Below are 14091 nucleotides of genomic sequence, written 5' to 3'. Positions count from 1 at the left end.
CTTGTGACTTTGTAGTCGATATAATAAGTAAACGGTGCTTGAGCACCGACTTGGTCTTTTAGCCATATCTTGCTGCTGATCTATGACTACACTTTTCACAAAACAGAAAAGGTTAGATACTTAAAATTGGTGGTCCCCCACTATTGAAACGGATCCTTGAATTATGATGCGTGGTTAATCCATAGGTTTGCAACCTATCTGATGGCCATTTTGCTAAGTTTAGCTCTCTAGTTGGTTAATTTTTCACTCTGTAAATAAGCTTATCAACAGCCATTCAAGGAAGACCCTGCCATATTTCTGTTGACTGGAGGACTTGTTGTATATCCATTTTGTCCGATTGATGGTGCACCCTGTGGATTAATTTCATAATTATGTGCTGTGGAAGTACAACTTGTCAGTCATCCATCTTTTATTTAACTAATAAACTTCCATGTGCATGGGTAGCCATATAGGAGGGAATAGAAAAATATTAGATGGAGGAGTGGAGCAATATAGCTCATATATATGGCATGGTAATTCATTTCTACAAAAAAAATAAAAAAATAAAAAATAAAGGTTAATTAATTACTTTTTAGATTTGTGCACAAACAACAACAACAACAACAATAAGCCTTGTCCCAACTAAATGGGGTCGGCTACATGGATTCTTGCCCTCCAATCAGTTCTGTTAGAGGCCATGCTAGATACAAGGCCTAAGATATACATATCCTTTCTCACCACTTCTCCTAAGATTATCTTAGGTCTACCCCTAGCTCTTCTAGTTCCTTCAATATGGATTATATCACTTCTTCGTACAGGAGCATTTATAGGTCTCTGTTGAACGTGGCCGTGCCACCTCAAACGACTTTCTCTAAGTTTATCACTTATGGGAGCAACTCCCAGACCAACTCTAATATGATTGTTTCTTATCTTATCCATCCTAGTTTTGCCACTCACCCATCTTAGCAGCCTCATTTCTGCTACACTGAGTTTATCTATATGATTCTTTTTAACAGCCCAACACTCTGCACCGTACATCATAGCTGGTCAAACAATGGTCCTATAAAAATTTCCTTTAAGCTTTAATGGAATATGCCGATCACATAAGACCCCGGACGCACCTCTCCACTTCATCCACCCTATTTTAATTCTTTGGGAAACCTTATCTTCTAAATCACCTCTTTTACTTATGATTGAACCTAGGTACCTAAAACAATCACTCTGAGTAATCTCTTTATTGTCAAGTATCACCACCTCATCATCTGCCCGATCATGACTAAAGTTACAACCTAAATATTCTGTCTTCGATCTACTAAGTTTAAAGCCTTTTGATTCCAAAGCTACTCTCCATGATTCTAATTTGGTATTAATCCCCACTTGGGTCTCATCAATCAACACAATATCATCCGCAAAAAGCATACACCAGGGGACCTCATCTTGAATGTCTTTGGTTAATTCATCCATTACCAGTGCAAATAGATATGGGCTTAAAGTTGACCCTTGATGTAGCTCAACTGTTATCGGGAATTCATTACTTTGTCCCCCCATTGTTCAAACACTAGTCACCGAACCATCATACATATCCTTAACTATATCTATATATTTACTTGCAACACTTCTTTTCTCTAGTACTTGCCAAATTAACGCTCTAGGGACTCTATCATAAGCTTTTTCTAGGTGAATAAATACCATATGAAGATCTTTCCTACATTCTCTATACCTTTCCATAAGTCTTCTAATTAAGTAAATAGCCTCCGTTGTAGATTTTCCCGGCATAAACCCAAATTGGTTCTCCGTAACTGTAGTTAAGTGTCTCAAACGGGTTTCAATTATTCTCTCCCATAATTTCATCGTATGGCTCATCAATTTAATGCCCCTATAGTTATTACAACTTTGAATATCTCCTTTATTTTTGTAAATTGGAACAACAACACTTCTCCTCCAATCATCTAGCATTTTCCCTGTGCTCATAATCTTATCAAACAACTTAGTCAACCAAACTAGTCCATGGGTTCCTAAGCTCTTCCATACTTCAATTGGGATTTCATCAGGACCTTGTGTCTTGCCGAGTTTCATCCTCAAAGCTTCTTTTACTTTGGACATCGAAATTCTACGTATATAAGTTCGGACATTGGTGCCTTGGTGAAAAGTGTAATCGTCCGAAACATAAGTGCTTGAAGAATGCTCATTTAGTAAACTAGAGAAATAGGTTTCCCATCTTTTCTTAATATCCTCCTCACAAACTAATACTTTACCATCTCCATTTTTAATACATCTAATATGGTCAAGATCTCTACTCTTCCTATCCCTCATCTTAGCTATCTTATAAATAAATTTTTCCCCTTCCTTTGTGCCCAACTTATTGTATAACTCTTCATACTTCCTTTCTTTTTCCCGCAATTTTCTTAGCTTCATTTCTATCAAACCTATCCTTTGAAGATCCTCAACATCCTTAGTTCTTTGTCATGTCTTAAAACTAGCTTTTTTTATTCCTAATGGCAGCTTGAACCTCACTATCCCACCACCACGTCTCTCTATAAGAATGGATCTTTCCTTTTGATTCACCTAGAACATCTTTAGCCACCTTCTTAATACACATAGCCATCTCATTCCACATTGCATTGATATCCCCTTTAAAATCCCATTCTCTTTGTTTGACTACTTCATTAACGAAGGATTTAGAGTACTCTCCTTTCAAATTCCACCATCTTATTCTGGGATAGTTTACCTTGGACCTTTTATGCGTTCTTAACATGGTGGGAGATCTCGCCTTTTTAGAAAGGCGAGACGAGATCTCTGGCGAGATCTGTGAGATTGCAGATCTCGCTTGAGATCTCGCCCATCTCGCGAGATCTCGCCAATATTTCGGCGAGATCTCGCTAACGGTCCCATTTTCCACACTTTAGGGGCTTTTTAAAGCCCCTATCTCGCTCGAGAGAGGCATCTCTCGCCTCTCTCTCTCTCCTCTATCTCGCTGGAAGCCCATATTTGGCCAGAAAACTTCATTTTTGGCCGGAATTTGTTGGGGATTCAACATAGCAACATCATCAACTGATCTACAACAACAAATTGAAGCATATTTGTAGTGATTCAAGCATATTTCAAGGGATCTTCAAGAAATGTAAGATTTTCCCCCAAATTTGATTTTTTTCAAATATAAGGTTCTACAATGATTGTATGAGTGTGATATAAATATATGTTGATGTTCAAGCTTAGATCTACACTTTCATGGAAAAAAAATTTAATTTTCTGTTATTAATTTTTTTTTGAATTTTCGTATTTAAAAAATATATTATCTAAAAAATTAAAATTAAAGATTATAAATAAATACTTATGATATGAATGTGATTATTATTTATGTTAAACTACATTTAGAGGGCTACAATCTCATGTATTAATATTTTGATGATCATGCTTGCTGTATTTTTTTTAATTTTTTTTATTTAAATAATTAAATAAAATAATTATGAAAAATAATATTTTATTAAAAAATTATCTGTTTTTTTTTTTAAATGATGCTTATATTATGTAGTTTATTTTAAAAATACAAACATGTCTTATTGAGCATTGTATATATGTTATCTTAGAACAAAGTGTGTGTTTTGTTGTTTTATAAATTATTTTTACATAAAATAATTATAAAAAATAATATGTTATTAAAAATTTATCTGTTTTTTTTTTGAAATGATGCTCATATTATGTAGTTTATTTTAAAAATACTAACATGTTTGTTTGAGCAGTGTATATATGTTATCTTAGAACAAAGTGTGTGTTTTGTTGTTTTATAAATTGTTTTTACATGTTTTTATGTATCTAAAAATTATGCTAATGATTATTTGGGAATATTCATGATTCATGTATGTATTTCAGACTTTCAGTGCTATACATTTGAATCTTAAATGGCAATTAGTGGGAGTGGCGGCATTGGTAGTGGGACTCAGGACATTGCTTGGCAACATGGGGATCCACTGACTGCTGACAAGAAGAAATCCCGATGCAAGTATTGCCTCAAGACTTTGAATTTTGGTGGTTCAACCAGATTAAAGCAACATTTGGCTGGTGGTTATAAAGATGTTGCCAAGTGTCCCAGGGGTTCCTTATGAAGTCCAAAAAACAATTGCAACAACTTTAAGGGGAGGGAAACAAAAAAAGGAAGAGATGGCACAAAAGCAAAGGGAATTTGAGGATATAGTGCTATCTAGACCTACTCTTGATGTTGATGAGGAATCAAACGATGATGAAGAGAGGAGGGTTATGGGTGTTGAGTCACGAGCCGAATGGAGACAGATGAAGGCTGCAATGGAAGCTAGCAGACAGTCCTTACATGCTGATAATGTGAGGCAATATGAACAAACAAGGGGAGCAGGTGGTTCGGGGTCAGGGGCATCCATGCCACCTAGACATAGTTTTCAGGGAACTGAGACTGAGAGGACCGAAAGGAGGAGGAGGAAGACTACACATTATGATTACACATTTGACCAAGACCCCTCCCTCTTCAACCAACAAGACATCTATCAAAGAAGCATTCCCTATATGTTTGCTGGAGGTAGAGAAGGCAGTAGGGAGGAGGAAGCTAGGTTATTAATCAGCAAATTCATGCTCTATAACAACATTGCACCCAATGTAGCCAAAACACCATACTATCGGGGGATGATCAATGCGATTGCTAGGGCGGTGTAGGGGTTAAAGGCCCAACAACTTGGGAAGTAATGAATAAATATTTACCCAAGGTAAAGCAAGAGGTGGATGAATACATTGAATCATTAAAAGAAAAATGGAGTACATATGGTGTTACTGTGATGGCTGATGGATGGACTGGTCCTACTAGACAGTCCATCATTAATTTCATGGTGAGTCTGCAATGGAAAGACATCCTTCCTCAAGTCAGTGGATGCCTCAGATAAGATCAAAGATACTGACTACCTTTACAAGCTTCTTAGGGAGGTGGTCCTTGAGGCAGGGCCAAAGAATGTTGTCCAAATTGTCACAGATAATGGTGCAAACTTCAAAAAAGCTGGTGAAATGTTGATGAGGAAGAAGAGCAGCAGGATCCACCTCTTTTGGACACCATGTGCTGCTCATTCGATTGATCTTATGTTGAAGGACGTGGGGAAAAGAAAGTCAATCAGTATTGTGGTTGAGAGGGCTAGAAGGGTAAGTAATTTTATTTATAACCATGGTTATGTGCTGAAGATGATGAGGAACCACTGTAAGGGTGATCTAGTCAGACCTGGATTGACTAGATTCGCCACCAACTATGTAGCTTTGAAAAGCTTCTAGAAGAAAGTGGTGGGTCTTCGGCACATGTTTGCAAGTGAGGAGTGGTTTGGTTGGCGTGGATCTAGCCATCCTGATGCAAGACTAGCCCAACAAACCATTGCTGATGATTCCTTTTGGAGGTAGCTGAATAGGACACTGGGCATTATAGAGCCTATTGTGTTTGTTTTAAGGATGGTGGATTCGGAGAAGAAGCCCACAATGCCCCACATATATGCTGCCCTCCAGCAAATGAAAGAATTGGTTAGAGCTGCTGCTCCTAGCACCTTCAAATCCTACGAGAGGATCATCGATAATAGATGGGAGATGCACTTGATGCATCCTTTGCACTTGGCTGGTGAGTCACTTTTAAGTCTTTAAGTTTTTGTTGTATACTTTAATTTAAATTCTTTATTTGTTATAACTTATAACTTATAATTTATAAACAAGTAAGTTAGTAAACAACCAAATCACTGAGTCACTAACCAAATTTTTTATTTCCACAATGCAAGCTTACTACCTCAACCCAAAGTACCATTACAAGAATGATCTGGGGCTTGATGTAAAGTTGATGACTGCGGTGCAAGAGGTGGTGGAGAAGCTTGTGTCAAATCCCGTCATACAAGGGACAATTAATGGAGAGGTGAGAACTTATTCAATTGTTTCTTCAAATTCTTGCATTAGTGCATTAAGCATATACATAATACAATAATTGAAGAATTGGTGTACAGATTAGGGAGTTTAGGGATGCCTCTGGGAGTTTTGGAAAGCCTTCTGCAGTTGCAACTAGGAAAAAAATTGATCTTGGTAAATAGTTCACTACTCTATAAGTCATTAAGTCTACAAGTCTATAGACTATAACTTTATAAATGATAACTGATAAGTTATATAAATATAAAGATTTGCTTGCCTAATGCATTCTTATTTTTGGTTATGCAACTGACTGGTGGTTTCTATATGGAATTAGTGCGCCAAATCTCAGGGACATAGCAATTAAAGTACTCTCACAGACTTGCTCATCCTCTGGTTGTGAGAGGAACTGGAGCACCTTCTCGCTCATCCATAGTAAGGTACGGAACAGATTGGGGAGTAAGAGGCTCGAGAACTTGGTGTATGTGCATTACAACATGAGATTGAGAGTAGGGCACATACAAGATAATATAGATGACAACAATCGTGAACCGGTTGAGTTGACTGATATATTCCATGAGCCCCCCGCAGAAGATGAGGAAGATGATGTCATATATCAGTGGGTTAGGGATCGAGGTGGCCTAGTGCTGGATGGGCCAGAAGGGCAGCCTGATCCTACCATTGCTGCTGCTATGGGCCCAGATGCTGTGGCTGAGCACCTATCTTCTGATGAGGGTCAGGCTGCTGTAGCGGCATTAAAAGGATCAGCTGTACCATTTGTGGAGCCACCTGGTCGACTTCAGACAACTGAGGTGACAACTAGTAGTGGGGATTCAGATGGTGATGCCAATGATACCACTCATACCAGACGGCCAAGTGGCCCAAATCAGACATCGAGTTCGAGTCATGGAGGCAGTCAGGCTGGTCGTGTTTCTGGTGGAAGTCAGCGTCAACAAAGGGAGTCACCTGACTCACCTCCACCAGGTCTGAGTCATCCGACACATGTGAGCCACAGTTCCCCTATCTCTCGGACTTATAGTAGGAGTCGGAAGAGTAGATCAAAGCAAGGGCAGGGGCAACCGAATGATGATGCGAGCATGCATGATCTTGAATTGAACATGGGAAGCATGAGCCTAGATCATAGTGATTCACAACAGCAGAGCCTGTCATCGGGGTACCAATATGGGGATCACAGCACCGGGTCAGATTACAGTGGGTATTCTTCTTATGGAGGTCATACTATTCCTCAAGACCCTTCACCTGGAGAGTATGCATATGGGAGTGAAGGTGGGTTGTTACATGAGTGGTTTAGAAACCCGTGCCAAAATACTCAACAACTATATGAACAACAACAACAACAATGGCTCTTTCACCCACCCACGATTGACGGTTATCCCAGCATCGCTATTCCTCCAAAGATTCGACATGCAAACATATAATGATCATATAAACCGATATGTGACATACTTCAGTGATCAATTGACTTGGGAGTCATATGTGGCCACCGTTTAGAATCAATTGATGCGGAATGTTGAGTGATACTCTTAGTCTTGTAACTTGTAAGTTGTAAGTTGTAATCTTCTTAATTCTTATGGAGTTATGGTTGTAAAATTTTGAAGACATTTAAGTGTTTAACAATTTATTACTTTGAATCTTTGATAGTTTGAAGTTTGAACTTTGATCACTTGTTGACATGATTCTTGAATACTTGATGTGTAATGTTATTGTATATTTGTATTTGATACTTGATGGTTGATAAATGATAACTCATTAACTTGAAGTCTTGAATTACTTGATATCTTTACATAATTACATTACATGTTGTCTCTAACTCTCTAAGACTCTAACTCTATATCTATAATCTCTATTCTCTAAGACTCTAACTTTGCATTTCACAGAATTTCGGTTTTACACATAGGGTCGACGTCGGAGACATAGTTAGGGTTATTTTCTCACAAATCTAAGGCCACCAACGTGTTCAAAAGGCCTTAAATAGGCTAAAAACCAAGTTTCAGCCCAACCAGAGCCCTAAAACTCACCGAGATGGGCTACCGAGACTACCGCCAATTTTTTGGCATATCTCGACCGAGATCTCGCCATCTCGGTCGAGATCTCGGTATTTTTGAGTGGCGAGATCTCGCTCGAGAGCGAGATCTCCCACCATGGTTCTTGAGACTAAGCACATATCCAAGACCACAAATCTATGTTGTGCAGTTAAGCTTTCCCCCAGTATCACCAAATGTCTGAACTATATAGACAGAGTATTATGAGATTTATTAGTAATTTTGTGCACAAATCCTTTTTCATGGATTTGTGCACAAAATTACTAATAAATCTCATAATACTCTGTCTATATAGTTCAGACATTTGGTAAAACTTGTCAAAATCAGGTTGGGTCAGCTCTCAACCAGATAAACCCATCCTAAGTAATACTCATAGGTGACTATTAGTTATGAAGTAGTTAGATGTATTATGAAGTGTTTACCAAAAAAAAAGATGTATTATGAAGGCAAATAATATTTCGAACTATATAATGTGAAGTAGTGAATACAAGTGAATTAAGTGAGCACAAAAATGTTTAAAATTGTGATGTTTATTAAAAATGCTAATCACATGAGGTGTTTTTAGAGTACTTCATTTATTTTTTTATTTTTTCCTGATAATTTAGAAATAGTTTGTTGATAAATTATGCATGATTTTTTGGGAAAAGTTTCAGGGATACCCCAAGATAATTGGCAAAAAGCATAGATACCCTAAAACTATGCCAAATATGCAATCCCTCCCCCCCCCCCCTCTTTTTTTCATTAGAAACGTTAATTAGTTAAAGGAAATGGCGAATATACCCTTAGTTGTTTTATTCTATATTTTATAGTATAAATGGCGAATTGAGGAAGAAGAAGGAATTCATGAAGGAAGAAATAAGATGAAATTTAAGATTCAATTTCTTTTAGGGGCAACATCGTAAAGTCACAAGAGAAAGGATAATATAGGAATTATGAAATATCTAACCATGACTTAATGGAATTCGCTAACGGGAGTGTACTATTGGGAAAATTTAAGAAACATTTTGGGGTCTCTACCAAGTTGATATATCTTTTTCTATGCTTTTTGCCAATTGCCTTGAGTTGTCTTTGAAAATTTTCTTTTCTTTTTAAAAATACATTATGCATGATTGAGGATAATAAATAATCATACAAATCTGCATGTATAATCAGAACGTTAATGGCTGTTGTCTCTGGTTATTCTGTGTATAAGATGATTTTCAAATTATCTTTTTCTTGAAGAAAAAGTTTGATATACTGGAGGCAATTGAGATACTACCAACCTATAAGAAGAAGATCTCAATTAAACTTTTATTTCTAATTTCATAACAATATGAACTAAATTAAACTATTTATCTTTAATGAGTTGAATGATTGTCCAAATCCTTTAATTACAAAATTTCATATATTTCAATATGCATATTAGGTGCTTCTTGACATGTTCTTTTTATCATAAACTGTAATTTTGAAGTATTATTATATTAGAATTAGCTGAATAAAGTTACAATTTTGCAATTGTGGAGCAAAGTTGTATTGAAATTGTTGTTAACCTAACAAGAGGACTTTTTAGTGTTTATTGATATTCTAATTTTGGTTAAAAAATTAGATTTTTTTTTTCTTCCATAATAGTGTGCAAGTAACTTCTCTCCTATATTGGAGAGGAGGGAAAAGAATAGCTAATTAGTTAAATTAAACACAATGATAAGAAATGAAAAGAACATTATATTACAAAAATTAATTAACATAGAAAAAGGAAAATGATTATCAAGTAATTATGTATTATTGAACATGCATGGGGTTGCATTTAATATTGATCATTATTGTATTGTGAAATAAATTTATTGTTTTGGGTATTATTTATTATTCTATGCAAATCAAATGATTAAGGAATTTTGAGGAAATAGAAATGTAACCATTTCTCTTGAGTTCATGCTTTTATAATAGTAGTATGATAGGATGATTTACTGATTTTTTGAGAAATTTTCATTTGCATAGGTACCAATTAATTCGGGTAAGTTCAAAAGGACTGAATGATGGCTGCAAATGGTTGGAAATGTTTGAAGATGTTCGGGCTGTTATCTTCTGTGTTGCTTTGAGTGACTATGACCAAGTGTGGACGCAAGGAGTGGGTCCAATGCGCAACAAGATGCTGGTGAGCAAAGAACTGTTTGAAGGTGTAGTTGCACACCCCTGTTTCAGGGACACTCCCTTCATCCTTCTCCTCAATAAGTATGATGCTTTTGAAGAAAAGATTAATCGTGTTCCTTTGAGAGTTTGTGATTGGTTTGGGGACTTCAGCCCTGTGAAACCTCATAACAGCAAGCAGGCACTAGCGAATCAGGCTTATTACTATGTTGCAATGAAGTTTAAGGAACTCTATACCTCTCTCAGCAACCGAAAACTTTTTGTGTGGCAGACAAGGGCCCATGAAAGGAGCACAGTGGATGAAGCATTTAAGTACGTTAGGGAGGTTCTGAAGTGGGAGGAAGAGAAGGATGGAAACATGTATGGAATCCATATCGACGACTCGTTTTACAGCACTGATGTGAGCTCATCACCTTACATTAGGCAAGAGTAAATCATTATTTCCCCCAGTAGTGAGCCTCTTTTTTGTGCTTACTACAGTTTCAAAAAGATTTGAGGAAATCAATTTTTTGTCTAGAAATATTCATAGCTTATTCTAGGGTTGTATGATTGCAATTGATGAAGGTAGGAAGCAGGAACATGCTAATTGCCTTTCGAGGGCTAGGGGTTCATTCAGCACATAAAAGTAGCTTTGAGGTCAAAAGTGAGGTGTAGATCTCTGTACAGTTAAGGTTCGTACCAGATTTTCCAATCACTTGCTTCTTCTTTTCTTTTTTTTTTCCGGGTCAGCCTCTTTATTGTAGGTTCACGTCGGAATGTTGGATCTCCTTGCCTCTTGATAAAAAGAATAAATATATTTGTGATGATGATCGTTGCCATTTTGGTTTTTGTATGTGTTTGGCAAAATTAATAAATCAGGCACTTCAAGTTACTATTGTAACCACCTTTTTTTATTGGTGGGATGGAGTTGGGAAGGGTGCTGAGCCTTCCGACAAGTCTGATATGGTGGATCATTAAGTTGCTGCTGCTGTTCTTTCTACTCCCCATCCATGCGGTTCTTCGTTTGTTCTTTTTATTTCAGTAACAGCGCCACCAAGGAGAAAGGGGGGGGGGGGGGGGGGGTGTTGTATGTGGTAAGCATTCCGGCTAGCCTCTATGGTAGATATCATGTGAATTACGCTGCTTCTGTTCTTCTTATCCTTTTCTCCATTTTTTGTTTAATTTTTAGCTTCTTCAGTGTTGCTGTAAAACCCAAAAATATCATGCAAATATCATGCAATCAGCCTAGGATCTATTTTTCGCTAGACCTCCGGCCCTCCAGCATGGTTGGTGATTAATATCATTAATTGGGAGAGCTTATCCCTGGATATGGTGTCTTCCCTTCAACATGGAGCATGACTTCAGATTCAAGTGATTGCACCCTACGTTTCCAATTTCTAACAGTTTTACTCATAAGAAATCCGAACTCTAGTCAGGATGATTGAAGTTTCATTAATTTTGTTCTTTTTTTGGGGATGCAACTGTACCTGATACGGAGAAAATATGATCGAACTTGGTTCATTCATGGTTCGACCTTCGACTCCGGTCGAGGTGAAGGGAATCGACTAGTTTCCGAACGAGCCGTGTTCAGGAGGTAGCTTGCTGAGGAAGAAAACTAACTCAGCTGCAGGCACACCCTAATCCAATACTTATGGAGGAGGTTAATTAACCTAATGACGGCAGTTAGAATTGGGCGGCTGTCACTTATTACTTTCAGAAGGATAATCATCAGATAAACGATCGGATTATCCTAGGAGTCCCCTACTAGTCCAAACTAGTAGAAGTCTATCACTCAACGGATCTATTTGCTGAGATCCAACGGCTATCCGAAGAAGGCTCATATACACCCAACGAAGGAGATTCGAAGGTATATTCTATATAAACATCGCCTCCCCACAAGGGAAAAAAGATCTAGATTCACACACTTGAACGTGAACACTCAGATGCTTACTATCTGAATCGTATTTCCAGTTATTCATTCCTTAGCTCTGTGTTCTAGCAGAGCCGTTTGTGATTAAGTTCATCAACTGACTTAGCCTTTGGAGGTGGACTCCTGACCCCAACGGTCGGGCCACATTTGACGCTTTGTTTTGCAGGTCATTCTCAGGAGATCTAAGGGCTGAGCAGATTTTGAACGCATCATTTGGCGCCGTCTGTGGGAATCGTTTCAGAAAGCTATGGTGACTAGATTAGTGGTAGTAGCAGCCATTGCTGCACAGCAAGATGCTGGTATCCAAATTCCTGGAGTAAACAATCCGGATATTCCCCAGGGAAGTAGTCGGCCGCTCGAGGTAGATGGCGGTCAAGGAGGTAATAATCCTCTAGAGACACTCCAGCATCAATTGGATCAACTAAAACTCCAGATGTTGGACATAAGTCAGGCACTCCGTGCACTGACCAGACAAGTGGTGATACCACCAAAGCTTGATTGTCGTGATACGGGAAGGCGCGCATCACAACAACGAGTAATCGACGAACAAAATGTCGGTCAAAACTTTCGTGAAGAAGATCGAGTACCTAGGAGAACTGAAAATCTCCCTAGACGTGATGATCGTTTCGATGAACCACAAGGGAGTACTACAGATTCAAATACAAGGTTGGTAACCGGAGTGAGAACTCACTCACCAACCATGAGACGAGTTGTTCGTGATGATTGAGCTGTTCGTGATGATCGAGTTGTTCATGATGATCGTGCTGTTCGGGATGATCGAGCTGTTCGTGATGATCGAGCTGTTCGAGATGATGATTATGTTGTTCGAGGTCGTGATCGTGTTGCTGAAGATCGATCGACGCACATTGGTTAGGAACTGGCTAATAACAATTAGAAGCTCGGGCAATCGGCGAAAGGTAGGATAACTGATGATATCTATTTAGTTATTCAAAAAACTCCATTTGCCGAGCCCATTGTTGGATACCAGTTTCTTCACAACTTCCGTCTGCCAACTTTTTCTATATTCGACGGCTCCGGAGATACTACGTCCCACATCGGTTATTATCAACAAACTATGGCAATTGCAGGTAATTCTGATGAAATTCTCTGTAGGGTCTTTGGTTCATCTTTAACTGGAGCGGCACAGAAATGGTTCTCGAACCTTCCATCAAGGAGGATCGTGAATTTCGACGAGTTGGCACGAAAATTCATAGGGCATTTCCAGAGTGGAATTCAGATCAAGAAGACTGAAGAAACCTTGTTTACTATTAGACAAGGGAAGAATGAATCAATTCGGGAATATCTGAAAAGGTTCAACAAAGTTACAATGGAGATAGAGAATCTAGATGAGCAAGTAGCTAAAACTGCCTTGTTCACTGGACTCACTAATCGAAGACTCTTGGAGCTATTACTTCAAGACATGCCCACAACTTATGCTGAGTTGGTACAGAGATGCCAAAAGCATGCAGAAGTCACGGAAATCTTGGACGTGCGCCAGGGAGACAATAAAGTCTCCGCAAAAGAACAAAAGGCTCCTGAGAACAAGCAGAAGCCCAAGCAAAACATTTGTGATCGAGTCGGAAAGCCTTATCAGGCGTGGCGACAGATATCTCCTGAAAAAAGTGAGTATACTCCATTAAATACTCCTCGGGCTGATATTCTAAACATTATCAAAAGGCGGAATATCTTGAAGTGGCCTCCGAAGATTCCTTCAAAACCAAGGGAGCAGGATATAGAAAAGTATTGACGTTTCCATAAAGATTACGGTCATTATACCAATGGTTGTAGACATTTAAAGGCGGATATCGAGAGATTGATAGCCCAAGGACATTTGTCCAGCTTCGTCAGTAGAAGGCGAGAGGAACCACGCGATACAACGGTAAAAAGAGACCATTCGGTTAGCCCAGATCAACCGAAGGAGGCTCCTAAATCTAAGAAGGGTAAGGAGGTAATTGATGCTACTCGATCACCGATCCTTACAATCTTCGGTGGTCCCGAGCTTGAATCACTCCGGAGGCTGAAAGCAAAATTAAAATTTGTTGAAACCAGAGAGACGCAGAAGAGTAAAAGACCAAATGGTGAGGGTTCGATCACCTTTGGAGAAGAAGATGAGAGAGGCGTTTGTCTGCC

The 14091-nt window shown here is 38.5% G+C and overlaps 2 protein-coding genes across 2 annotated transcripts in view; both read left to right on the top strand.

The window, feature by feature from the left end:
• Nucleotides 1-11070, top strand: part of LOC149010896 (extra-large guanine nucleotide-binding protein 3-like) — a 59056-nt gene extending 47986 nt beyond the window's left edge. The window contains exon 8 of the mRNA XM_089161792.1: nt 9903-11070. Within this exon, the coding sequence (XP_089017918.1) occupies nt 9903-10485 (583 nt within the window). The 3' untranslated portion in view covers nt 10486-11070. The remainder of the gene's footprint in view (nt 1-9902) is intronic.
• On the top strand, nt 4707-7304 carry LOC149010897 (uncharacterized). Its single transcript, XM_089160794.1, has 2 exons — nt 4707-5593; nt 5748-7304. Exon 2 carries the CDS (start codon nt 6363-6365, stop codon nt 7302-7304), a length of 942 nt encoding a protein of 313 aa, XP_089016920.1. The 5' UTR covers nt 4707-5593; nt 5748-6362.
• Nucleotides 11071-14091: the final 3021 nt, after the last annotated feature.

The sequence above is a fragment of the Hakea prostrata genome, chromosome 7 (genome assembly GCF_041222555.1).
Source record: "Hakea prostrata isolate BN-2017 chromosome 7, UWA_Hpros_2, whole genome shotgun sequence".
Taxonomy (NCBI): Eukaryota; Viridiplantae; Streptophyta; class Magnoliopsida; order Proteales; family Proteaceae; genus Hakea; species Hakea prostrata.
The sequence above is the reverse complement of the archived record's forward strand: the minus strand, read 5'-3'. Positions and strand labels throughout refer to the sequence as shown.

Bases quoted from the DNA above. Each gene is read 5' to 3' on its own strand.
- LOC149010897 (XM_089160794.1), top strand. From the start codon at position 6,363: ATGAGATTGAGAGTAGGGCACATACAAGATAATATAGATGACAACAAT.